This window comes from Clavelina lepadiformis, chromosome 1 (genome assembly GCF_947623445.1).
Source record: "Clavelina lepadiformis chromosome 1, kaClaLepa1.1, whole genome shotgun sequence".
In the NCBI taxonomy this organism is placed as follows: domain Eukaryota; kingdom Metazoa; phylum Chordata; class Ascidiacea; order Aplousobranchia; family Clavelinidae; genus Clavelina; species Clavelina lepadiformis.
The window spans coordinates 6,310,536-6,335,660 of NC_135240.1; the positions used below are offsets into that span (position 1 = coordinate 6,310,536).

General features: G+C 38.9%; 4 protein-coding genes across 6 annotated transcripts; 3 read left to right on the forward strand and 1 right to left on the reverse strand.

The window, feature by feature from the left end:
• Nucleotides 1-1,147: 1,147 nt before the first annotated feature.
• LOC143454292 (uncharacterized) lies at nt 1,148-3,325 on the forward strand. 2 transcript variants are annotated; one of them, XM_076954997.1, is made up of 6 exons: nt 1,148-1,303; nt 1,404-1,503; nt 1,576-1,776; nt 1,955-2,038; nt 2,141-2,349; nt 2,656-3,325. In XM_076954997.1, exons 1-6 carry the CDS (start codon nt 1,215-1,217, stop codon nt 2,774-2,776), a joined length of 804 nt encoding a protein of 267 aa, XP_076811112.1. In that variant the 5' UTR covers nt 1,148-1,214; the 3' UTR covers nt 2,777-3,325. The 2 variants fall into 2 exon arrangements, with proteins under 2 accessions (XP_076811112.1, XP_076811113.1); XM_076954998.1 differs by having other exon boundaries at nt 1,161-1,303; nt 1,363-1,503.
• A 5,022-nt stretch (nt 3,326-8,347) lies between these two features.
• LOC143461763 (uncharacterized) lies at nt 8,348-10,400 on the forward strand. The gene is made up of 5 exons (XM_076959630.1): nt 8,348-8,498; nt 8,673-8,754; nt 8,846-9,049; nt 9,312-9,466; nt 10,012-10,400. The coding sequence occupies exons 1-5, from the start codon at nt 8,425-8,427 to the stop codon at nt 10,124-10,126; spliced, it is 630 nt and encodes a 209-aa protein (XP_076815745.1). The 5' UTR covers nt 8,348-8,424; the 3' UTR covers nt 10,127-10,400.
• On the reverse strand, nt 10,193-24,576 carry LOC143461756 (uncharacterized). Its single transcript, XM_076959619.1, has 19 exons — nt 24,086-24,576; nt 19,495-19,561; nt 19,157-19,320; nt 17,732-17,783; nt 17,415-17,588; nt 17,052-17,231; nt 16,056-16,229; nt 15,524-15,846; nt 14,986-15,268; nt 14,527-14,704; nt 14,277-14,440; nt 13,817-13,973; nt 13,225-13,339; nt 12,863-13,028; nt 12,645-12,790; nt 12,131-12,314; nt 11,865-12,018; nt 11,052-11,219; nt 10,193-10,760 (listed from the first exon to the last, which is right to left on the reverse strand). The coding sequence occupies exons 2-19, from the start codon at nt 19,559-19,561 to the stop codon at nt 10,631-10,633; spliced, it is 2,979 nt and encodes a 992-aa protein (XP_076815734.1). The 5' UTR covers nt 24,086-24,576; the 3' UTR covers nt 10,193-10,630.
• LOC143459254 (uncharacterized) lies at nt 21,115-23,588 on the forward strand. 2 transcript variants are annotated; one of them, XM_076956331.1, is made up of 3 exons: nt 21,115-21,327; nt 22,460-22,887; nt 23,025-23,588. In XM_076956331.1, exons 2-3 carry the CDS (start codon nt 22,705-22,707, stop codon nt 23,298-23,300), a joined length of 459 nt encoding a protein of 152 aa, XP_076812446.1. In that variant the 5' UTR covers nt 21,115-21,327; nt 22,460-22,704; the 3' UTR covers nt 23,301-23,588. The 2 variants fall into 2 exon arrangements, with proteins under 2 accessions (XP_076812446.1, XP_076812437.1); XM_076956322.1 differs by lacking the exon at nt 21,115-21,327 and having other exon boundaries at nt 22,057-22,887.
• Nucleotides 24,577-25,125: the final 549 nt, after the last annotated feature.

Here is a 25,125-nt window from a genome sequence, read left to right on the forward strand (position 1 = left end):
GTAATAAAAGAAAAATGTCATTTTACAGCAATTGGGATTAAGTTTCATGTGGATATAGCCACAGCCCACAGGTAAGAAAAGAAAATCATAAGCCAACGTTTAACACTTAATATGATATCGGATTTCCTTTATCAAGTCATGCTACAAACAATTAAAATCAGGGTGTGACGAATTGCTGCTTTTTGGGTTTGGATAACAAACCATAACCGGCTTAAACCGGTTCTTTTCTTTCTGAATTTTACTTCTAATTTTCGTTTTAAGCAAGTTTCGTTGAAAGCAGCATCAGCGAAATTATCGAAACGTGACCAAATCGAAACTTGATTTTACGAAAGGCATCGCTGTGGATGGAACATATTTTAACAACATATTTGTTGTTTGCATTACATACATTAGTCAGGGACGCCCGCAGAATATTTCAATGTGGTACCGGTGCGCACTACAAATGCTACGTCAAGATATTTAAACGTTTCGCTTTAAAATGCAATGTCGAAGTTCAAATTAATCCTACTTGATAAATGATACGTGTGTATACTCTGTGGGTGCCCATGGTAGCCTGCACTAATTCAAATCTAATACACGAGTTCTGTTCAAAAAGTATCCGACCTTTTTTTTTTCTCCCCAAAAGTAGCGCCACTAAGTAGCGCTAAATTTTTTCACTCATTCAAATCTAATATACCCGTAAAACCTCTATTTCACCGCCACCTCTAATTGAACGCCACCTTTAATAGAACACCACTTTTAGCGGCGGAATTGTATTAGCAGGTCTCTACTGATAATTATACAATTGATTAAGTTTTCACAATCTAGCAGTTAAAGCAGCCATTTAAAAGATACCAACCAACATACCGGTAGTAACAATGCAGTATCACGTTACAATAAGCAGCAGTAAAATAGAGCGCCAACCTCTAATTGAACGTCACCTCTAATAGAACGCCACTTTTAAACAAGAGTTGAAAAATAGAGCGCTATGGCGGTGAAATAGAGGTTTTACGGTAAACTTGGTTGGCACGTTGACAAGTTTCGTTACCAATAACCACAAGAGAAGAGATTTAAGGGAATTGTGAAACGGGGTATTCCCCGTGACAGAAAACTCCCCGTTGCGCATTTATAAACACGAATTCTCCCTAAACTGGTTCATTCTTCAATTAACTCGAGTGCAGGTAAAGCCAAAAGGCGTGTATTAGCCTGTAAAGTACGAATAAATACATACAGTTATGCAACTTTCCGGTTCAGCTGCGATTGGTCTGTGCTGCCTTTTGTGTATCCACTTCGCTGTGACTGCAGCAGTTGACGAAGACACGAGGTAAGTTACCTTGTACCGCAGATAACGAGGGTTGTTAATTTTCGAAACACGTTTCGTAGACGTTGATCAGAAGACGTAACGTCTCACTGCTTATGCTCAGCGATTATGACAACACCACCAATACTTGTCGAGAGGGATGTTTGACGGAGGAATTCTTGAAGCAAACCGCCTTCGACAACGCTGTCTTCAGAGTTATTGCGGTAAGCTAAATTCACCTTCGAACCGCAAATTGACTCCAATGAAATGTTGTACAGGATACTAAAAATTTACAGGCTGTGCAAGAGGCCGACCTACAATGCAGACTAAAACATGGCATCGACTTCTACAACAGCGGGGCTGGCTGCCGAGACTGCCAACAAGACTGTAATCCTCCATCTAGAAGTATGACGAAAACTTGCTTTCAGAAATGCGGGAGTTTTATGGAAAAGCAGAAGTTGACAGACGAATTACAACAGCTGAAAACAGAAAATGCGGTTCGTTTTGTTGTTTTCGAGTGTCTCAAACACGATCTCACTAAACATTCTAGTAATCGCTTATACTGGGTTCTTGATCCCAAGTTTAAGTTACCCAGTTTATTGGTGAAACAAACATCTTTGTTGTGTAAATAAGAACGCAAAGGAACCATCATAATTGTGGTTGTCTTATTTTCAGATTCTTAAAGAGCAACAAAACGTTACAGCGACAACTGTTGTGGCCCTTGCGGAAAGCAACAGAAGTTTGCAGACACGTCTTGAGGTTCGTGTTCTCATAAGCGCCTAAATTACGTCGAAAATATTACCAAGGTAAATATTTGAACCTAAGCACCGCTTTCATGTCTGCCGTATGCCACTTACGTAGGTTGCGGAAAACCAGCTGATTTCAACTATCAGTGACTTCAACCGATTAAGCAGCAAACATGAAACCGACCAACAGCAGTCGCAGTCTACGTCGGGAAGTTGGCATATCGGGACTGTAGTGGTTGTAGGCGTATTGTTTGCCTTGATCATTGTCGTGATTGTCGGCGTTATAGTCAGTCATTTGCAGTTAAAGAAGTACGCGCGCGAAACGTAAGTGTTTCTTTTTTGTTCCTTCGTGACGTTCTTAAAATGATGGTAATAGCTGGTGTTAAGAGTTTAGTGTTTTGTGGTTTACTTTTTCAAGCCGGCGCTCTTAATCAACTATTGCGATAATTTGATTGGTGTATATAGCTTGTTTAAAAAAACTTAACCGCGTAACCGGCTCGGTTAACACACAGCAGTGTGCTATGAAGCATACCGCCATTTAGCCTGCGTGCTCCTTCACATTTTTACCGCTTTGCAGTAGCCCGTGCGTTTGGTGGAAAAACCGTTTTCAGCGCTTAATATCTTTAATAGGTTTAGACCCAAAGAATCAACTGCTCAACATCCCACCACCGACCAATTAGCGGCACAAGAAGAAAACCAACATTTATGCAACGAAAATGGAAACGCACATGACAACCCGGCGCAAACTTAGACCGGTTTGGACCAGTTCGTACAAGCGTCGGCCTCAATACGTTTCACGATCGAATGTGCGCGAGACGTCACATCTCAATGTACGTCACTAGATAATTAGTTTGAAGTCAACAGTTTGAAGTCAACGAAATTTTAGCAGCTCGTTATTTATTCCAACTTTGTCGCTGCTTCCATTACACTGACCTCTTTCGGTAACATAGAAACACTCAGCAACAACACTCAGGAAGCACTAAATAGATCACTCATAACAATCCATTTGAAGCTATTTTTACATATTTGTTCTTAGTATTCCGCTTTAAAACCTTTGTAGTACAATATTTAAAACTTTGCATTCCTTATACATCTTGAGGAAATTTTGAAAATGAGGTTTATCTTGCTGTACAGTAGATAATGAGCTACTGTTCAGTTGTTTTAGTTCCCAGTGATGTCGTTTGAATTTTAACAGCATTGCGTTTGTTACATGTTATGTCATGGTGATGAACGTGTTTTGAAATATTTATGTTTATTTTATGAAATACGTATTTTTTGAAATAAACTTTTTGGATTTGAAGCGGTTACATCAAGTTATTTCGTCCAGACTCAGCAACCATTGGTCTGTGTTAGGCTGTTAGGTCCCAATGGCCAACTTGAGGTCAGCAGATTGGCCATTGGTAGATAAGATGTTTTGCCGTCTGGGAATCCAATCCACATTTGGAGAATGGGGGGTCGGCAAGGCCCCAGCAAAACATGCCACTGATAAAAACAGGGCGATTGAGCCTAACCCAACCCTTTCCAGGCTGATCTAGTCCGGGTGGGAGTTTGGTGTTGGACTGTGTTCGCAGGCTGCTGGGAGGGAAGGGAGTTCAACTGAGGGCGTTACAAAAGATGAAAGGTTTTGTCGCCCCGACAATGCAAAATAAGTTGCCACGTGAGAGCGTGCTGTGCTCGAGCGCTCAGAAAACACATCACTTTCGTCAACAAAAAATATTCCATCAAACATATCGGCTCCAGCTTAAACCGAAGCTGCAACAATAAAATATAACAATGAAAAATTTCCTAAATTATGCATTTGAGACAAAAAGTCACGCGCGTGATAGTCGAGAACAATGAGCGTCATAAATTATACCTTAGCGCTTTAAACATCTACCCTTCAACAAGCCACAAATATAGCCTCAAATCTCGATGTGGTCGAGAGTTGATTCTTAGATTAACTAACAAAGTCATAACCGGCAGCAACCGGTCCTTTCTGGATTTACCATTCATTTAATTCTTTTAACTGCGAGTGTGTCTGCTGTCTATACGTCAGTTAATAACAACCCAAACACCTTACTGGGAAAAATATAATGTCGCTATTTTAAAGAGGCCCGCATACTAAATAGCTTATTAGCCTATAACATTCTTAAGTTCAGCAGCATATTGGAGGAAATTGATGTATTGAAGAAATCAAAGCAATTTTTAGACCGTGCAATCCTTCACCCTGTTGCGAACAAAACGTCATCACAATACACAGATAAAATTTCCTCGGTAATATCGGCCAGGTTTAGACGAATCCTTTCAACTGGTTTCACGGACGAAGCAGCGTGTTAGAAAGTGGAACCTGATGAAAAGACGATAAACAGCCCATAATAGGCTAATTCAAGGGAGGAAATGCATAAATTTGAAGGGAGACGTCACCGACAACAAGTAAAAGCACGACACAAACATATTTGTCTTAATATGAAACTAAGATCATGCAAGTATGTCGCAACGATTAGCTTCGTCGTTGGTTAACCAAAAATTCGTATACGACGTAACAATGGGGAAATGTAATTCGCGTACGTGACGGGGAACAGGTAATGCAAAGTTATGAGATACCAACAACCATATAGAATTGCTAGCTATTGTATTACATTCAAGGCAGTAGCCACTGGTATTAAAATCTAACGCGACCCTTAATTGATGCGCACGAACCGTTGTGCAATCTGTGCATTATTCCGGTTACGTCACTGGTCAACGACCCCGGGTTTTGCCCGTAATTTTCCATTATTGACCGGCGACAATTTTTGACAACACCGTTAGCATATTGCAGTTATTTATCGTGCGCGAAATAAACTGGTTTCAACCGGTCGGAAGAAGAAAATCATCAGCTGTTGTTTTACGCGACAGCTACGTCTGCTTTCCTGCTGACGAAAAAGAAATTTCCGAAACATTATCCGTTGTCTTTGCGAATTCGACAAACTCCTAAGCAGTTCAAATCACGTGATCACGTCACCTGATCGATCTAGATCTAGCTCGCTCTAGGCAATGATATGATAAAGAATGATATTTAATTGTGTAGGTAAGGTGCCGTGTATACAACTTTGAACACGACAAAACCGCCTCAAACTACTACAATCGGAGAGGTAGTTTGTTTCAAAAACATCATCACGTCATGATAATCATAAACACCTGCAAACGACTGAACAATCGTTCACATATTGTGTCAAAATAAGACGCTTTCAAAACCTTTCCAACCAAGTTTGGTAGAGACAGAATGTGCAGTTGGCATGGTTTTGTTGGAAAGCTGGTATTACGTCGTAAACGTTACGTCATCATGCTCGGAAATGTGTGTAGAGTAACAGGTAACGGTTAGCATACGCGGAAAGATTGGAACCTCTGACTGAAATAAATAAAAAGATCTGTAACTCAACAATCTGATTCTTAAAAATACTCGATCGCTCTTTTCTTGGTTTACCAGGCTGCGGTTGATGCAGTTTAAGTAACATCGATAACCGACATTAGGCTTAGATTTGTTTTTCTATTCAGATATTTTTGAGGCTACGTCGAAAATATCTCTCACATTTTTCTGCTGAAATTAAAACAACGTCACCAACAAGAATCGGACGCTCATTGGTATTGAGCAATAAGATCAGACAAGTTTGTGAACATTTTAATGGAGCATAATCTGTACTTTTCCACAGACCACGCGAAACAGTCATTGCTAGGCACGTGTTACACCAAACTATTGTGATGTGACAGGAAATCATTTAACGACGCAGCTTTCACAACTAAACATATCTGAAAGTTACCCAAGCGTCCCATTGTAAACAGTCTGAAGTCCAAAATTACAAAATCCGGTAACTTTCCACTACGAGCGATGTGTTTCTACGATATAAGTTTCCGTTTTATCAACTCGTGGGTTCACTTGGGTTGTAGTTATCACGAGGTAAACCAACAGCTACTACTATACTGGCCGCGCTTGCGTTGCACTACATCGTAATTTGCAGCCAAATGATATGTTTGCAGACAGGGCCAGCATTAGGCCAATACGAGCGATGCGACTGCGTTTGGCCAAGCGCTGCTTTGCACAAAAACGACAATTTAGCTTCTAATTTATTTTATTCTATTTATGCTATTTCTCAATTTGTTATTGAAAGAGAATATTTTGGCGAAAATTTATCACAAAGCAAAACTTTGATCGAAGCTGGTTTGTAGATGGTCGATATACGTCATCGTTATTATTATTATTACGTAAAGCTATTCAAAATTTGCAAGGGGAGCCGACATCAGTTCGTGCGTTGGTTCCCGCGCTTTCTAATGCCGGCCCTGTATGTAAGGCAAGTTTCTAAAACGTTATTATAATTGTAAGGGAACAGATGTTTTGAGGAATTTCTTTCAAAATACGTTTTGCCGCAAACATTTTTGGTTTTTAGATCGTAGTTAACAATTGTAAACGGTTCGTTTGAATTTGGGCTGTGCAAAATACAGCACCTACTTATAAGCGGGATTGAGATTTGTAGAATTATTGCAACAGGAAATCAACCGAGAACCATAGTTTGCGAATTCAAGCATTTTTTTATTTTCTTCGCCACGGATTTCGCGTATTCTTGGCAAAATATTTCATCCATTTTTTGCTTGTCTGTTGAATACAAGATCCAATAACAATTCCATTGTTTTCACGAGTTCTGTAAACTCCAACAGATATGACATTACGTCACCTGACCGCTCGAGACAATGCCCAGCCAAGCAGTGATTCTTAATTGTGCAGGTAAGGTGCCATGTTTACCGCTTTTCACATAACTAAAACTTTCCACTTCAAAGTAATACAATCTGAGCAGTTGTTTGTTTCAAAAACCATAACCACGTGACCTACATCGGGTTATAAACATCTATTTTTACAAGGAAAGAGCATTTGGGAATTATATTTTCTCTCAACAAGCTTTGGAAACTTGTCGACCAAGTTTAATGATATAAATTGATAAGTGCGCCGTTAACGTTCCCCTAGAAAAAGTATTATGTTCTGGAATCAAATTTTACCGCGAAAATAACAGACACGGCCTATTTGAATACGGTAAAGGTGCCTCTGACTGATACTTGATTGCTGGGTTAACAACAAATATTGGATGCCGATTGATAATGGACAATAAGATGAAGCAGCTTCAGTAAAGGAGGAGAACCTGTACTTTTCCATGCGATCACGCAGGACTTTATTGCTAGGCACGTGTTACGTCAGACTATTGTATCGTGTCAGGAAATCATTTAACGACGCAGCTTTCACTACTAAACATATCTGAAAGTTACCCAAGCGTCCCATTGTAAACAGTCTGAAGTCCAAAACTGCAAACTCCAGTAATTTTCCACTACGACGGATGTGGTTCTACGATATAAGTTTCCATATTATCAACTCACAGATTAGTTTGGTTGAAGCACTTACGAGGTAAAGAAGTGACATACGAAGCTACTAGTATGCCGGTCGCGCTTATGTTGCCGCATTGTGATGTATTATGCAGCCGAGCGGACCGCTTTTACGGGTAGTTTTTGAAAATGTTACTATGTTTAAACCCTATTCTAACTAGGCTTGGCTTCTCCCGCACACTGTCATAGCAAAACGTGGCGTACAGTTGCATTGTTTGCTGTAGAAACTTGAAATTTGGTGACTTTTCCTAAAAAATGTTCAGCTATCTGTCCATGTTTGTTTGATAAAGTTGGATTTTGTAATTTTTAAGATATTGCGATATTTTCATAATTTTCCTCTGCTTTGCTCTGCTCTCCGCATTGAAGCGTATTACTCATTTACGCACCAATAACTCGACTAACTATTCTCTTTCGTTCTCTTCTCGCGGTCAGCTGGTTTTCCGCACAGCGGGGACGCGGCGTAACAAGAAGAATTTCTAGAAATGTGTCACTTTTAGAAATACTTAATTTACACTAAATTCACTTTCTTTAGTTTTACAATTATGATGTATACAGGAAGCCAGATGATTTTTCTACTAACCTGTCAAAATCCGATCAGTTTACGACATATAGTTTTCTAGTAATTAACGATTGAAAATGTGTGTGCGGGGTCGGCCACACCTAGTTTTTTAGTAAACTCGCGAGCCTGGTTAGGATAGGGTAAAGGGAATTGATGTTTAAATACGTTTTGCGACAAACACTCCTAGTTTTTCGATCACAGCAGCTGGAAATAGTTCAAACAAGTTCAGATCGTGGAAACAAACTGCTCCTGTTATAAGGTGTAATATTTCCAGCATGAATGAACACCAAAACTGAAATAGAAATTTTGAGTTTTCAATCATCTTATCAGCCAACATACGAACATAGTTAGCAAACGTTGTTAATAAACTGTACATTCAAGCATTTTTTTATTATTTTACCATAGATTCTGTGTATTGTTTCGAAATAATTAACAAACAACAAACCACTTAAAGCAAAATGCATTGCATGTTGTTATTTGTGTTATCCTACGTGTGTCTGGCGTCTGCTGGGACCAGAAAAGTAAGCAACAGGTAAGTTTGACAATTTTAGTAGTCACTCCAATTACTGTACATGTGGCGTAAACTGCAATCAAACGAGGTTATATATAGAGTCAATTGGATAGCTGATAATAATCAATTAAAGTTTTGTCGTCATTTAAAATATGAAACATCAGTATTCAACCTAATTCTGAAACTTTACTGCAGTGATCCGACGTCCAACCAAATGTTGACGAAAGATTTTCTGGAAACGACCGCGTTTAAACACACCGTGCTTTCCGTTGTCAAGGTATGAAAACTTGCTCTTGTTTCGATATTAACATAGGGCAGCTTTATTAGAAATGCGCATGATGTGATAATGAGACCTTTGTTTGTCACAGGAAGCCACAGACGCCGATGTTGAATGTAAGCTGAAGAACGGGCATTTCTTTTACTTTAGCTACACTGGTCGTTGTGAAAATTGCGCCCTCCACTGCACCAAGCCTACAGACGGGATGGCAAAGGAATGTTTCTCTAAGTGCGAAGATTTTATGATCCAGCAGAGATTGCAACAACAAATTGCACTAAACGCTGTTCAAATAAAGGTACGAACGACAAACCTCGTTATAAATTAAACGTGCGTTGAGTGCCAGAAGTCAATACGAGTGACGTCATCACGCTGCTAAACAGCCGCACTGTGTGCAGCTTGCAACATCCGGGGCTTCCCCATTCTCAAACGTACCGGTCAGGAGTTGCCCATAGGTTATTTTAGCCGGGTTGTTTTCGGTTTTAAAACAGATTCGAACAACACTAACAATCTAGTTCTGACGTGAACCCAACTGAACTTTGCCGCCTCCTTATTTTCAGGGGCTTCAGGAAGAATTGGCGTCCACCCAAAAAGATTTGGAAAAGTCAGAAAGAAAAATTTCCAGCATGACCCTCGGTTTCTTCGGGATTATCGGATTCGTTTTTGTTTGTGTCATCGGAGTCGTGTACGGAATCGTGACCTACGTCAACAGGAAGTACGTAATGATGGATGTTACATCTGGTCTTAGTCTTGTAACACAATATGTATCAGACCACTGCGCCAATTAACTTAAACGACTAAGGATCAAGCTTGTATGGCAAGCAAGCCTGGTGCTTTTTTGGTCCAAAAGCGTATTTATAATGACGAATAGGTTTTGCACAACCACAATAAGATTTACACGGGCAAGTCGCTTGATGTGAGTGCAAGTCGTGAATTTACTCGAGTAAATATGGAGCAGGGGTAGAGACCCTTCCAAAAATACATTCTTGGCATTCGCCATTACATTCATGTTTACAACCATAAGTGTTACAGAAATTCGGGCTTTTTAACGGGTCTCATGGTTGTCGATGTTTCACCATGCGGGTGACGTCGTTTATCGATTTTTGGGAAAGAGTTTTAGACTGGAAAGTTAGGCCTATACGGCAATGACGCATTCGTCTGTCGTCACATCGCGGTAATTATTTCACAACCTCTTAGTTATTGAATGTAAGAATATCTTGTACCACCGGCAGGCGCATAACTTTTGTTTATCTTCCACAGTTTTTCGAGACGGCCGCCAACAAACATCCATCCGAAAGGTGATGACGTCAAATTTTTCCCACATCCAGAAGACGACGCCGGATACGAAAGCGTCCAGGTGATCCCGAATGTATGACCCATCCGGGGTTAGAAATCCTTGAAAACTTGATTGGAAAGTTTACCTTCTTTCACAAAGTTCAACGACCTGTGACTGACATTTGTATGGTGTGAAGAACACCGCTTGTTGTGCAATGTCGTGTATTTTGCGTTCACTTAGTGGTGCATTTTTTCGTGTTTTATTTCGCTCTTTCACATTCTTGATCCATTTTTTTAACACTGTTGAATTTTTGACCTGTGACATGTATTTTATTATGATTTTGCATTTATAAGAATATACAAATATAAACGTGTCCAGATGTTTTGTTGATTAATCTAAAAATACCAGACTTCCTCTAAATACCAAATATCCCGGAAGAAATCACCGAAGTTATTTCAGCTTGTCTCTAAGTCAAACCTCAAAGGCTTAAAAATGTCATAAATGTAAAAATTAACTGTGGGCATTTAGCCGAGCGATTGACGCTCAGTAAAGAATCTCTGTTATCAGAGTATAGCTTAGGCCGAAAGTGTAAATAAGTTAAAATCAGTTGCTGGTAAAACGATGGTTACATAGCCCCACGTCATAGAGATCCACTTCGTCGACCGCATCATCAGAAGGTAAAAGAAATTCCGCCTCGTCACGTGGCCCGGCCCGGGGTTCAATGACCTTGTGTCTGTGAATTAATAAGTTAAAAACAAGTTATTATGACGACATAAACAATTTTAACAAAAGGAACACTTTGTTTTTCTGACGAGAGGCACATTTTACCTTAACAAACCTGTTTGAGCTGGTATACACCAGTTGAAATAACCAGTATAAGCCAGTTTATACAGTAGCCTACAAAAAAAACTGGGGTTTCACCGATTGCAAATCAGGGTGACTCGGCAGATTTTGTAACACGACGTCATAGACGAAAAGCTCCATAAATGGTTAAAAACAAAAGTAAGCGAAGAAAAGTCAATACCTTTTCAGTAGGCCCTTTCGCTTTCTGTGTGAATGACGACTAGTAGTCGGTTGATCAATTAATGGCGAATCCTCTCCGTTCTTTGCGACGAGTTTGTCTTTTTCGGTTCCGGCAGCGCCACCTGACGGTCTCGTTTTCCTACCACGCTGTTTTTTCCCTTTCGTGCACCTGCGTGGAAATCGATAAAACTGGATTTCGGAAAATATTAACACCAGCTAGTGATTTGTATAAATCAATCATAAAAGACTAGTAGTACATAACTATTGACCATGCCCAGAATGATCAGGTTTTAACGTTAGAATTAGAATAATACACATTTGCACCTAAGGTTGACACATAATGTCTTATGACTACGACCAACAAGAAATGTTTTTTTCCTGCCCACAGCTACAACACAAAGACCCATTTGACAGAAGCAGGGCCAGAATTGCAACATATATGTTTAGTAGTTAGTCCAGCATTTCTGACAATTATGACATCACAAGTTACCATATCACGTAACGCTGTTACTACTGTACACGTAATATTTATTCAAGGAGCTAGTTAACACATGCTCGATATAGCACCATATAAAAGAATTGGTCGCGTTTAAAGTTTCAAAAACTTAAAGACGTGACACGGTCACGGTGTCTTCAAGCTGTTTAAAGGGTATTAAGTGACGTAACAAGTCACGTTTGTAAAACACAATGACTGCGTTAATCATGACGTATCACATCCGTGTTTATGCTATAACCTGGAATATGAAAGAATATGTCTGCGTTCAAACTAAGTTCGGAAGCTGCAGCACTGCCGAAATATATGTCCATCTCTAACCTTCTGACGAGCCAACATGTGACCATTATGACAACACAAGCACCGGAAACAGATCCCAATACAATGAAGACAGCCTGGCTTTTGCTGACCTCTAGCGACTGTTCAACAGACAGCAGAAGGTTGTCGACGGAGAGAAGCGAAGGACTGATTATATCTGTGGTACAGGTACAACACTTAGCTGTAAAGTTCAACGACTTTTGTGCAAAGTCGCCATTCTAGCGTCCAGTGCAAACCACGAGAAAATGAGCTAAGTGTCATTAAGTTACCTCGGTGTATAACCGCAACCACGTGATTTACAAGCAACCAATGAACGTCGTCGCTTTTTATAACACAAGAATATACACCCGAGAGTTCCTTGCTGCCATCTGGCGACGGTTTCAAAAACAAGTTCGAGCGAATAAACTTCTGTTGCTTTTTGGTGGTCACTTGAAATAAAGCATTGTCCTGAACCTAAACACAAAACGAAGGTTATGAGTCCGTGGGAATTGAAACAACGGTATTGTAAACCATATGACAAGGTGGCGGTTGACCACCGCGGTTACTTCCTAAACCCCAATGTAAAGACACGCAGTAGAGCCAGTGTAGAAAATGATGGGAGTCTTTTACTCACTTTTCAGATGACGAAAGAGAAAATGGTTATGCTCCAGTGATTTTAAACCAATAGACGGGCAAGCTTGGTGGAGCTTTTCCCACCAATCAAAAAAGAGACCCTATCTTTCATATTCTGAATGGTGACTAAACAGCTCGACCGAAATTGGCAACTACAAGTAATCACTGTACCGGTAAATCATCTTTTAACCAGGATATAGTTGGTGCTATCGTGACGTCACTGCTGAATGGAACTTCGCAACTAAGAATTCTATCTGATGATTTGCCATCTGGTTTGTTCTCATAGGTTGGTTTGAAGAACCAAAATTTTGTGGCAGCTGCAACATGAATTCTGTTACTCTCTGTGTGGCGTTGTAACCAATATAAACGTTCGATATTCACCGAATTACCTGGTTTGCTTGTGAAGAGTGATGTTGGCATGTTTTTGGAGTTAAGCAGATCCTTATCTGCCATCGAGAACTCTACCCCGTTCTGCTTCACGCTGTACACGAACCCTAGAAATGATTGCACGTGCCGCTGGCTGGCGGTAGAGGGAGTCGAATTGTCGTGCTGAAACTTTTAATACGTCAGTGGGTCAGGGTTTACATCAACCGGTCAATATGGGTGATATTTTTAACAGCTAAGTTTAAGTTAAAGTAAAAGTTATGACGTTTAAACCGCAATTGATGTTTCAAAAACAGGAATATTCCAGCAAAATTCAAGAAAAATAAGCGACGGCTGCAGAAAAATATGTCAGCATTCCAGCGCTTACGTGTCTTGCACCTCCAATGATGAGAACAGGACCAGGGACGGTGTCTTCCGTTACTGGTGGTATCTTTGTGCTATGAATGGTCCCATTGTTTGATTGTAGCATCATCTCACCAGCCCTGTAAGTGATTGTGACGTCATCAATGAATTATTTGGTCAAGTATTAAGTATGTCATTTCGGTGTGGACATTCTGGTAACCCGGTAACGTATTTGAAAGCCCTGATCGTGCAAGTTTTAAATCCGTTAAAAGTATGCGGTTCTACACTCGGCTTTTAGTGCTTAGTTCATTTGAAATATGATACGTGGCTTACGTCATCTATTCCGTATAGCTACACTGAGACAAATAAGTTACTTGCCGCCGTAGATTTTTCAAAATTCTGGCATGAAACAATTTTACTCCTTAACTGCGTTTTACAACACACCTAACTCGTTAAGAACGTACTTGACATATTTGCCTCATTAAAAATTTTACCCTGGCTACGGTCTTGGTTACCAGAATCTTAACAAACCTTTAACAAACTTTTAAACCGTATTGGCAGCAAGTAATGAATCAATCCGTTAACTCGTAATCATACAAAACACAAAAATCACTCACCGCCTAAACTGTATAACCACAGTATTCCAATGTCGGAATTTTATGTTTCTGTCACTTTCGGTTATATGAATTTTCCCGCCATGTGTTGCCATGATAAGTTTGACTTGCACCCCGTCTTCTATGGTGAGTTTCCACTGACAAGCTATGTCGGTTCGACCTGCGAAAAACTTTGAAAAGCTACTGAACGAATACCTTAAGCTCAGCGTACTAGGGCGTACTACATAGGACTCAAATTTTCGAAAAGGGTTCCAGGTGGATTTAACCCAGGAAGACTAAACCCAGTACGACCCAACCACAATCTGTGAGTTAAAGAGTCGTTGGGTTGAACTGTCCTAGGTTTAATCGCACATTGGCTGAATTGACCGGCCACCGAGAAAAATGGTCCTAGCTAAAACTACAGTGAAGCAATATGGTATGAGGTGATATTTTTTGCCAATTTAACTTGTCCTCTTAATCTTACCCCTATTCCATAAAATGATCGCGTCTTTAATTTCGGGTTTGAACACAATCTCCAAAGTCGAAGCGTCTTCTGCTATTATGTCGTCAGCCTTCGTGCTTTGTACGTCATGCTTAGGGGGTTCAAACGAGTCCGTCCACCATTTGAGAATAAACGGAATGTACACCCTTAATGCATAGGACATTAAACGACACATGGATATTATGCTGTATTGTTATAATGTCACCAGACTTTGGTTAAGGATTTCGCCGACCTGTGAGTGCCGTCAAAATGGGGAAGTACCGCCTCCTCGTGACCCATGCTTACGTCGCGATGACGAAATACGTCGACCCCTGACGTTGTCATGGGGTCGGTCGGCAACTTGACTTCAGACTGGGCGGGTTGAATGAAAGAAAAACTGACAAAATTCACTCGCAGTACGGCCAGGTAGCCTGCAGTTTGAAAGACAGCTGAATGAGTCAGATGCAATTATGTACAGTATTGGCCGTGGGCCACTACAGGGTGTAGTTAAGTACAACTATGTTGCTTGACGTGAGATTTAAAATTCGGATGTGTTTTTTGTGAGTACCCCGCTTAAAAATAAATGCTATACTTTTTGGCCATTGAATTCCAGAATTTCATCCTAAATGTAGACGAACGCATGTCTTAAGTACCAAGGTTTCCAATAGCGTAACTACATGGCAAGAATATAAGACAATAATCTTAATCCAACCTCTGAAACTTTCGCCTTTGTCTAAATCCTTTCCGACCGTGATTCGTCCTTTCAGCTTGGCCAGGATAGCTCTCGTCTTACCAAATAAGGAAGCGGCGATTGACTCGGGCAGCGAATGTTCGATCTGATCAATCATAAGTTGATACCACGTGGCGTTGCTTTCACTCCTCGCTGCGGCAAGCGGCGAGTCGCGTAAGACTTCTTCCATATTTTCACCGTCGTTCGTGCGAACGCTGACGAGGTTACTGACAATAAGAAGGCGAACTACGTTCCACTGACTGACCTGTAGTAATAATAACTTAAGTCTTTTGTTGGTAAAGAGAAAATTATTTGCGTTTATCCTCGCCAGGTACTAGTCACTAGGGTTGATTTACTTTGTTTTAGGCCTTTGTTATATTAGCAGGATCGCGTTCAAGAATTCTGACCAATTTAGCATACCAATACAAATTTCGACAGTTACTTACAAACGATCAATAATAAACCTACAGTAACACTAATATTTCGCTAACCAACACTAACTAACGTTTTATGTCCACACCTTTACTTTACCAGTCTCCATGACAACCAGGTCCGATCCATTCACAGAGAGGGAAACCATCACGTGATCATTCTCCATATAAACCCGGACAAATTCCTCAGAAACTTTCGTTTCATTTTCCGCCGGATTATTAATGATGTAAATGTTGCTGGGCACCTTAGGTTTAGCGTATTCGACGGGGATTCCCGTGTAACGTAGGATGGTTCCACGTGCTGTGATTGGCCGGAATCGCAGTACAAGATGAAGGTAGGAGGTGGGCTGGTGAGGCGGGTATTGGATGTAGCTTTTTTCTGACAGGTGCGCCATGGGTGGCATGTCTTCGTCTGTGGGTAATAACTTGGTGGTTTAAAACCCTTTGTTGTAGCAATTAGACTTTCAAGGATTATGAATTAGTTTCGGTAGGTGAGTCCGAGAATAAAGATTATGATAACATACCAAGGAATAATTAGTGTAAAGAATGCACCTTGTTGTTGAACACTAATCGCAATCTTTGTACGAGCTACGACTAGGTTAGATGTTCACTAGTACTTACAGTTACAAGGCTTGCCACTGCACTTCTCTTGCAACATACCGACACCCTGGCACCGTATTCCGTTTCCGTCAGCTCGTGGATTCGAGCATGTTCGAAGGCGAAAATGGAAGCCGTTACCACATGTAATTACTTTGCATGAAGTCCAATGAGCCCAATCTGTCCACGCGCCATGGACTGTGGTAAGTACAAACAGTTGGTGATTGCTTTACTTGCAAGGTTTTAGGAATCAAGTTTTAACAGAAACATACGCCAAGTCTGTTCGGGGTCAACACTAAACTCCATCCGTAGCCTCTCATATCAAGCTATTTATATCAGTTTTTTAGCATTAAAAGCAGACCTGCACACCAAAATTTTGAGCAATTAATGTAAAAAATTTACGAATGATAGCTTTAATGAAATGACACTCTCTAAGTATCAAATAAGAAGCAAAGAGGTACAACTTAAACCAAGTACCTACTCCAGAGGGAGTAACATTTTTAGAGTATGAAGCAGTTGTTTAAGCGGCAGGGGTCACGTTTAGCTAAAATTCAAGTTGTTCTAAATAAATTCAGAAGTATTCTGAAAACTTCAAAGAATCGTGCCATGAAATTTTAATATTCTGTTCTCTCAGAGTGGGTTAGCTATAGAATACTGTATGTATAAAATTACCTTACAAAACCTTTCCCGAATCGAACATAGTATATACCGGTAGCAAATTAAAAAATTGAAATGCAATAATCTGTTATGATTGGACAAACAGACAACTCACTTGCCCATTCGACCATCTAACTTGTACCCTTTTAGTAGTAATAACGGGCTTTATGCACCCATTCATAATTAACTTGAAATGAGAGTGTTCGTAAGATCAATATTAACATAACATTTCCTATTTTTACAACATTTTATATCGCGCAAATATCTTTGTATGTGTGTAGTTTGAGATTATTAGTTGTTACAGTTTCAGGAACACAATAGGAGTTGGTTGAAACTGAGATACAAAAGAGCTCAAGTCCGTACGTGGACAAGCGGGTAGATCAATACAGCCTCGAAGTTCCCTCGCAGATCCGACACAATATTGAGGGTCTCCAGTGGGTAAGCAGGTTCGTGTTCGATGAACTTTGCCATCCATTCCACATGGCAAGTTACATGAACTCCACAAACCCCATTTGGTCCAGGTGTCAGGTTTGCCTGGATCTTCTGCGGGGTAATAAAAACAAGTTATGCTAATCAATGAAGTTAGGCCAAGGTTAATAACTATCACTCACGGAAGCAAACACAACTTTTATTGTATAGGTACTGAATAAAATTATTGAATAAGAAAAAAGTTTAGGTCCCATAGATCAAAATGTTAGTTAAAAAAAGATTGAAAACAAGAAATACCCATGCACTCTAGTTCGCTGTCGTGAGTACAATTGTGAGCTTGGGCAATTTGGCCATGACGTCTGTCGCCCCAATATGGGGTCACATAGCAATATCTGTATCTGGTCTGCTGTCCACTGCCACATCTGGCGGAACATGGTTGCCAACTTAGCCAACCAAAACATCTTGATTTTGCTGTGCAAATAAAAGTTGTCAACAATTGTAATTGATTGTAGTAAAATATGACAGTTAGACATAGACGCAAGTTTGAGCGTTTAAGCAGAATCACAAATCACAATGATAAGTGCCCACAAGACGTAACATTTCTCATCTTTTACCTCCGCATGTGAAGCCATACTTGACACAACTCAGCAATGCCCAATATTCAGTCTGATTTAAAACAAAAATCAAAACATGAAATATTAAGATAATTTAGACATGCGACGGTTGCAAGTTAAAGTTTAGCTGAAGGTGCCATGATTTGCGACTGTTGACAAACAGAACAAAATATTGCATTCATTTTCCAAGCAACCTTCATCACAGAAAACATAGAAGAAGCTTAAATTGGATACAAATGGGAAACTTTTTAGTCACAATATTTTCTAAAAGCGTACAAAAGAGCGTACTTCATAATGGTTGTAAGGTAATTGTATTATTATTAAAAACGCAGCAACAGACCAATCCTATGATATCAAAGTTATTTAATAATTAATCCTCTCTTTATATTATCACCTTTAGCAAAAATTAGATGCAACAGGCCTGGTTTCTCTAGATTGCTAAGCAGAGCATGGTAGTTGCTTGTTTGAAAAAAAACAGAAAGACCCTTTCCTTGGTAGATAACAGAGTATACTTCTTTTGAAGCAGCGGATCAAATTTTTCAACAAATCAAAGTTATTATCCCGATAGCATATTTTCAAAAATCAATCACATTTTGTAGGATGTAATGCAAGACCCTTTTACAAACTCTAATTAATTAATCATCATCATTTTTTAGGAAAGATGTGATTTCATTATTTTATTCTCAAAGCAGAAAACTTTCTTTATATTTTTTTCGTTTCTTTATCAAATGCTTTTCCTGTTCTATGCCAAGAAAAAGAGCAGGGAGTGAATGACACACAAAAGGAGTCCCCCCCCCTCCCGAGTCCCACTCCTAATTTAAAAGGAGTGGCGCTTTCAGGACTGCTCTTAAAAAAGAGCACACCAGCTTGAACCCAGGTCTGTGCAAAAACCAATGAGGCGAGAGATATGATATACTGGAAAAAACCCGTGCACTTTGTTATGTATTTTGAAACACCCTAATTATATGGACAAAGAGTCTACAATGTTTATGTTCTAAAGCTAAGCTTCATACCAAGGTGGTCGAATTGAAAATCTATCGTAATTGCAAAACAGGCAAGTGATTAGGTCATGAGTTTCAGTCTTGCAAGTAAACACAGCAAAAAAATGCAAATTGACTGAATTTAGGAAATTTGCGATAACACATTACTTCCTCTAACCCGCCGTAGAAGTGGTAAAATAATAATAAACTTTTAATGATGATCAATATTTCTACGTCCCAGTTACAGTTACAAATAAGTCCATCAATGAAAACATAAATCACAATGAACTCTTGCTTTTTGCTGTGTATTAAGCCACTGACACAACACAGCAGTTACAGCAGCTATCTAATCATCCTATTGTCATTATTGTATTCTGATCTGTACAAAGCAGACAACTTACCAATGCAAACTCAAATAAACTTATTAAACAAAAACAAAACTTACTGCATCAGCCAAATTAGGAAAATATTTGGAAACCGTAGCAAAATTACAGAGGTTGGTGTAGCAATCACGCTCTAAGCCAGCTGGTTGGGTGGCATGAATTTTCTGGAGGGTGTGATATGCAACATCCAATCGATCGACAGATGGACGGATGATAGCAGACTGTGCTGCAAATGAAAAATGTAAGAGATGTCTCACACATATTGCTTTTTTAAACATATTCTTAGAAATCTTAGGTTTATCATACGATCTTAAATCTTTCATTTTTATATGTCTTTTGAATGAGAACAGTTCTGACTACAACTTTGATCCCGATTTGTGTAATGCAATAATGTTATCACCATTTGAAATGATGAATTCGTAAATCAGTGACGCTATCAACAGCAAAGCTTGCAGCAAAAATTTCATCTGTAAGATAAAATACAATTTAACTTAATTTACTGGTTAGACTATTAAAAATAAACTTCCAAGTACCAGTGGTAACCATATTGTTCCAGATTAGGTATTGTAATATCACTAATTGAAATATTTCCAAAATTCTGGATTTTATTGTGTGGACAGTTCTGGTGTAACGCCAAAAAGTTTGTTGTTCTGACTTATGACAACCGGCACCAAGTCTATCCTAAAAAATCTGTTTTTGTAGGATACTACAATAACTCACTCAAGTGGCAAGCAATAGGATAAGATACCTGTCATGTAGCCTACCGCGGTAGGTAGGCCCACCTCATGCGGTAGGCTACAGGTTTTACGCCTAGTCAGTAAAGTAACAACAGGCTTAGACACAACATGCAAAAAATTTGATCACTAGATTAGAAATGTTTGAGTGGGTCAACTTGTATACAGCCTAGGTTAGACCTAGGCCTACACAGGAAAAAATAGTGACTGATAATAGTCCACAATTTTCATCATTGACTAATAAAATGCCACTTTCGTCCAAAAAAACACTCCCCACGCCTTATTTTGGTCCAAGTACCATAAACCTGCCTACATACAGTTCGCAACGCTTTTTCATGGCTAATTACGCACCACCGATGCATTGGAAACAATTATGGCTAAATAAAACCCAGTGTACGATGTGATTGGCGTTTACTTCCTTACAAGTGCAAAACAAGTGGCTTAATGTCATTCGTGTCACGTAATATATTCAGCCACTTGACACAGTCGGAGTTACCGGCTTAATAATTGCTGTTACCGCGATAAACACCACATTAATATTTAGATGGTGACATTTCGTCACTGTTTAAAACCTTTCTTATCCCTGCAATGCCATAATTTCATGAGTTTTTTTACTAAATGCAAGGTTGTAAAAGGACGAAGGAACTTAAAAGTTTTCCCACGTAAGTACAGTAGGCCAAGATTTTTTTACAAATTTCATTACCCAAATTATTTTCCCCAAATGGTAAAAGCTTTTTTTAATAAATCCGGAAATTTCAACGCACACAAGTGCTACGAATACTTCATTCACTTTTCTCAAAAAAATACGACATCTAGGCTAACAATCACAACAAAAATGTTCAAGGTAGGTTTGCTTGTTTGTGTTTTGGTGTTGAGGTAAAGCAAGTTTGATGCCATTTTGAGTTTGGGGTAGGGTCAATTACATAAACATAATCTCTGGGTTGAGGTTGTTTGCACCCAGACTTACTTTCCTTGGACAATTTTTATTTTTTAGGTTGTGCCAGGGAATTGGAATTTTTATCTCTTCCTGTAATTTTCAATTTGACAAGCGTAACGAAAACTAGAGTCGCGAACATGTTTCCGCAAATGGTTGTGGTAAAGTCGAATGGAATTGCATGCATAATTTGCATTCTGATAGCTGGTACAGTTTCTACAAATAAAGAGCTTCATGATTTAGCACACAAAACCAAGTTTTTGGAGAACTATGCATAAAGTATTGCGGCTAACGATTACATGCAGGCAAACTAACTGGCCACGAAAAAAGGAAGTTGAGAGAAGTGTGTAGACCTGGAGAATATTTAGACGGAAAGAAAAAAGTCTCAAAATAAGTTGGGAAGTATCCAACAATCCAACCAATGAAAGACAACTTTGCGGATGATGTCTTACACAAGTCTAGTAATACTTTCTTTTCAAACACCACACTGCAGAGATGGACCCTTGGTTACGAAATTTCGCTTTCAAGAACGGTTTGCATGAAGCTTTCATTAAAGGGATTGAAGGTTTGTTGGCAATTCTGTTGTTTTTCCAGGCATTACATATGTGGCATTTTGTTTTGCGGCAACCGATTATTCCATTTTTATTGTAAAACTTCATAACTTGTGGGAGCAAAGTTATTAAACTTAAAACTTCTATTGCTGTTCAAAACAACTTAGTTTCAAAAGCTTTCTGCTCCGTTTGCAAGACTTCCTTGTAACTAATTTCGCCTGCCGGTGGTGAGTTAAGCGCGTTACGTTTTTACTTCGCACTTGATCCCAGAGTGATTCCATGCGTAATCAATGATTCGTAGAAAAAACAAAAACAGAGGACGACGACGAAATTACACATAACGCAGTAATGCTTGAATTGCGTGCGATTGCTAATACAAAAAAAAGCTTTGTAATGTAGCCAAGACTGTTTTATTTTGCAACCATGAACCGTTGCGAACTATTTTCAAGCTTTGCGACATTGTTATGAAGGAGACCGGAGGGGCATATTTTTATGTAAAACACTGATCAGTAGCATTACCAAAGCTAGTTCAAAACGTTCAATATACTCCAATTGCACATATGTCTGGCTGTTGTCCGGCCAAAAATGAATCGATTTACATTCTGTTGTACGAACACGAGGAACGAGATTCGTGATATTAAATGATTAAACTTTTGGCAATAAATTGTCTATTGCATTGGTGATTGGTTACTTTATTATGTAAAAGTCGGTTTACGCAGCGTTAATTGGTGGTGTACAGAGTAAATTTTATTACAATAGATATAATATGCATTGTATTTGAGTACTGTATTAGAGATTTAATGCTAACGTAAACTTAGTAAATTTTGCAACTTGTTCCAAAATTATAGCCCTTAGTTTTACGGTCAAAAATGTAAACCTGTCTTTATTTTTAAAAAGCAAAGTTTGTGATTACCGCACTGCTTTTGCGTTATTATATTTCATTACGTTGGTAACTGCCATGGCTACTGTAATACATACTATAATAAAAATACATACCTATTATATATGTATTGTGTACAAGTTTGTAATTTGTATAGTGCTATATTTTGCGCAATTGAAATAATTTATCATAGTTTAAAAAAAAATATAGAGGATTTATAAGCGTTACCATTTTAACGAATAATTTACAATATGTGCACTTTGCAGTTGCCACAGTCACAGTACACGATCTGCCTTCATCTCTTCAAGAAGTTGGAACTAATATCAGTCCATTCAGTCTCAAAGACAGAAAACTTCTTGAAAGATTTTTTGGAACAGCGATGGAGCAGTTTTTGGTGGAGGTGAACAGTGGTTTGTTGTGAGTTAGGATCTAACAAACAAGATTTTGTATTTTCATTGTGGTAGTGAAGTCCTGTTCATTTGCCCATATCCGAAAGCGATTCAACAACCAAATGGCAGCCTTAAATAAGTTCACAATGACGCCACTTCTGAAAAAGAAAAATCAGGCAAACGAGGGGGAAGAAATATCATTAATAGCGATCAAGAGGAGGATGGAAGTTATCAAAAAATTTCCTGGTGAAGAACGCACTGCAAAGACTTTAGAAAAATACCCATCATACAAGTTGAAAGAAAAGGTAAGTGTGATATTAACTGATATTTCATTAACTTAAGCATAAAATTTAAACAACAGGCTCTGCTTTTTGTCGTTAGTAAACATAAGATACAAAATCGTGTCAACGTTATTGTTGTAACGTTTTCTCTATTTTTGCAGTGCATAACCGACATTGCTATATTCTTTGGATATTCCTCTAAAGAAAACATGGTGAACAAGTGCCGGTTGCGATTTTGTAATTTCATCGAGGGAAGGTCATTGTGCTGTGAAACAGGGTGTGTATGCCTAATGGAATTTTCCAAAGTTATGAACCAACTAGAAGCAGTTTCTTCTCCTAAAGAGCTATCTACTGTCATCAAGCTTATGAATGATGGAAGCGTAAAGCTCGTTAAAGATCGAAAACAGCCACATAATTTGTGTGCAGGTACTAAATGAGGTCCGGGACCCGGATCAGTTGTTGTTGACCAATTGCAATTTGTTGATTTAGGAAAATCTGAAATTTTTTGTGTCTATTATCTCTGCTTTGTGTACATTTTATCCTGGATTCTTGTCCGAATGTCTTTACTTGTTGCATCATATGCAATATACGGTTTTATTACATTAACCAAAATAATAATTTTAAATAATAATAATTTCGCTTGAATGTTTACATTACAGTATTTCGAAACGAGGAATGTTTGTTTGCCTTCTTTAAGTTTATTGTAAAAACTTTATAATTATTGCCTATATAGTTTTTAGTTGACTATATGCCATTTTCCTTAGTTTCGTTCTCGTAGCTTGTGGTAGACGGCATCAAGCCGATTGTGAAATTTGAAAGTAATCGCTTTTTCTTTTCTTTGACTTTTTTGGAAGGATACATAATTAAAATTTTGTCAGACTGGTAATTATGCATTTTGGTCACGTGATGTTCAAGTGCGACATTTCAATTGGCATGGATTAAGCCAGGGAATCCCAGGCTGGTCTAGGTTCTATATGGGCGAGTATTTAGCCAGGTTTACATTAACTAGGACGCTCGCGGCTGAATATGGGGATATTCATAACCAAACACGATTGGAAAGGATTTAGTCGTTTCAGACTAGTATTTAGCCGCAAGAAGGACTGTATTTATCCAGCTGGTAGTGGCTAAATACCGGGATATTCATAACCATTTTTTTGGAACGCATTCAGTCACTTTTTTTTCCTGTGTAGTTGATTGATTTTTAATTATTCTTATCTCTTACCTTCGTTTCAGCAGCTATAGAGCTAGGCCTAGTCTTTCTTACAGTATTGAAAAACTTCTGACTTTTATACACCTGTAAGTGAATCCGCTACCGTGAAAGTTTGGCATTGATTTTGCACGGTTTTTGAAAAGAATATGATGAAATACTTCCGGTTGCGGTAGCTTGAATTGCAAATATTGCCAAAGAAAATCTTCAAAGCAGAAGGCAACCATCAAATGCGCCACATTTTTGCCATAACCCAAATACATCAAGCTCATAGATATCTTATAACATACACTGTCGTTAGGCTGGTAAGGGCCTAGAAGTGCCCAAAATTGTAAGTGTATGGGTCGCATTACATTATTCTTGTGTCTTGGCAGACCACGTACAATCATGCTCAAATAAAATTTTTATCCTAAAATTTCTATTAAAAATTCTTGGCTTATCAGCCAATACCTTAACGAATCTGCTTTATTATTTATTTCTCTCTTTCAGAAAGTTCAAACTGGCAAATGACAGCTCAGGTTCCAGATTAAACTAACCGCCAACAGTTTCACATAGTTAGGTCCAATTACATCAACCCTAATTGCAAGGTGGGTCGAAGACCGCAAAAAGTTTTGTGTGAGTCACACTTTGGGTAGCCTTGGGCTAGGCACTAAGATTGCAACGCACCAATGACACCCAGCTCTCCTATTGGATGGTAAACAGTTTCAAATTCTGGTAATAATGAAGAGGTTGTTGGTGTACAAATGATTTCTTTTCACTTAATTAACCTGGTAAAAGAATCTAAATCTACAGTTCTTGTGTGCTGTTAGAATACTCTAACACAGTAAAACTGTGGTTGTCGATTGGATGCAGATTGCAACGAGTATGCTTACAAGTGAAGTCGTGAAGACGTTTATTTCAAATTCTGTACATGTGTTAACAAACGAAAATTAAGCGAGTCACATCTTGAGAAACTGCCGTTTTACAAGTTTATAAGAGTTCGTTGTCACCAAGTCCGACAGGCGTTCGTTTTGTTGATTCGGTCAGCTATCTCTCTCTGCTCGCTGATAAAAGTG

Coding starts and splice junctions, on each gene's coding strand:
- LOC143461763 (XM_076959630.1), top strand. CDS start 8,425: ATGCATTGCATGTTGTTATTTGTGTTATCCTACGTGTGTCTGGCGTCT. Junction 8,499..8,672: donor ACCAGAAAAGTAAGCAACAG/GTAAGTTTGACA, acceptor ACTTTACTGCAG/TGATCCGACGTCCAACCAAA. Junction 9,050..9,311: donor TAAACGCTGTTCAAATAAAG/GTACGAACGACA, acceptor CCTTATTTTCAG/GGGCTTCAGGAAGAATTGGC.
- LOC143459254 (XM_076956331.1), top strand. CDS start 22,705: ATGGCAGCCTTAAATAAGTTCACAATGACGCCACTTCTGAAAAAGAAA. Junction 22,888..23,024: donor CATACAAGTTGAAAGAAAAG/GTAAGTGTGATA, acceptor CTATTTTTGCAG/TGCATAACCGACATTGCTAT.
- LOC143454292 (XM_076954997.1), top strand. CDS start 1,215: ATGCAACTTTCCGGTTCAGCTGCGATTGGTCTGTGCTGCCTTTTGTGT. Junction 1,304..1,403: donor GCAGTTGACGAAGACACGAG/GTAAGTTACCTT, acceptor GCTTATGCTCAG/CGATTATGACAACACCACCA. Junction 2,350..2,655: donor AAGAAGTACGCGCGCGAAAC/GTAAGTGTTTCT, acceptor TATCTTTAATAG/GTTTAGACCCAAAGAATCAA.
- LOC143461756 (XM_076959619.1), bottom strand. CDS start 19,561: ATGAAATTTTTGCTGCAAGCTTTGCTGTTGATAGCGTCACTGATTTAC. Junction 13,029..13,224: donor TCATTGGAGGTGCAAGACAC/GTAAGCGCTGGA, acceptor ACGTATTAAAAG/TTTCAGCACGACAATTCGAC. Junction 12,019..12,130: donor GGTTGCGGTTATACACCGAG/GTAACTTAATGA, acceptor CCTGTACCACAG/ATATAATCAGTCCTTCGCTT.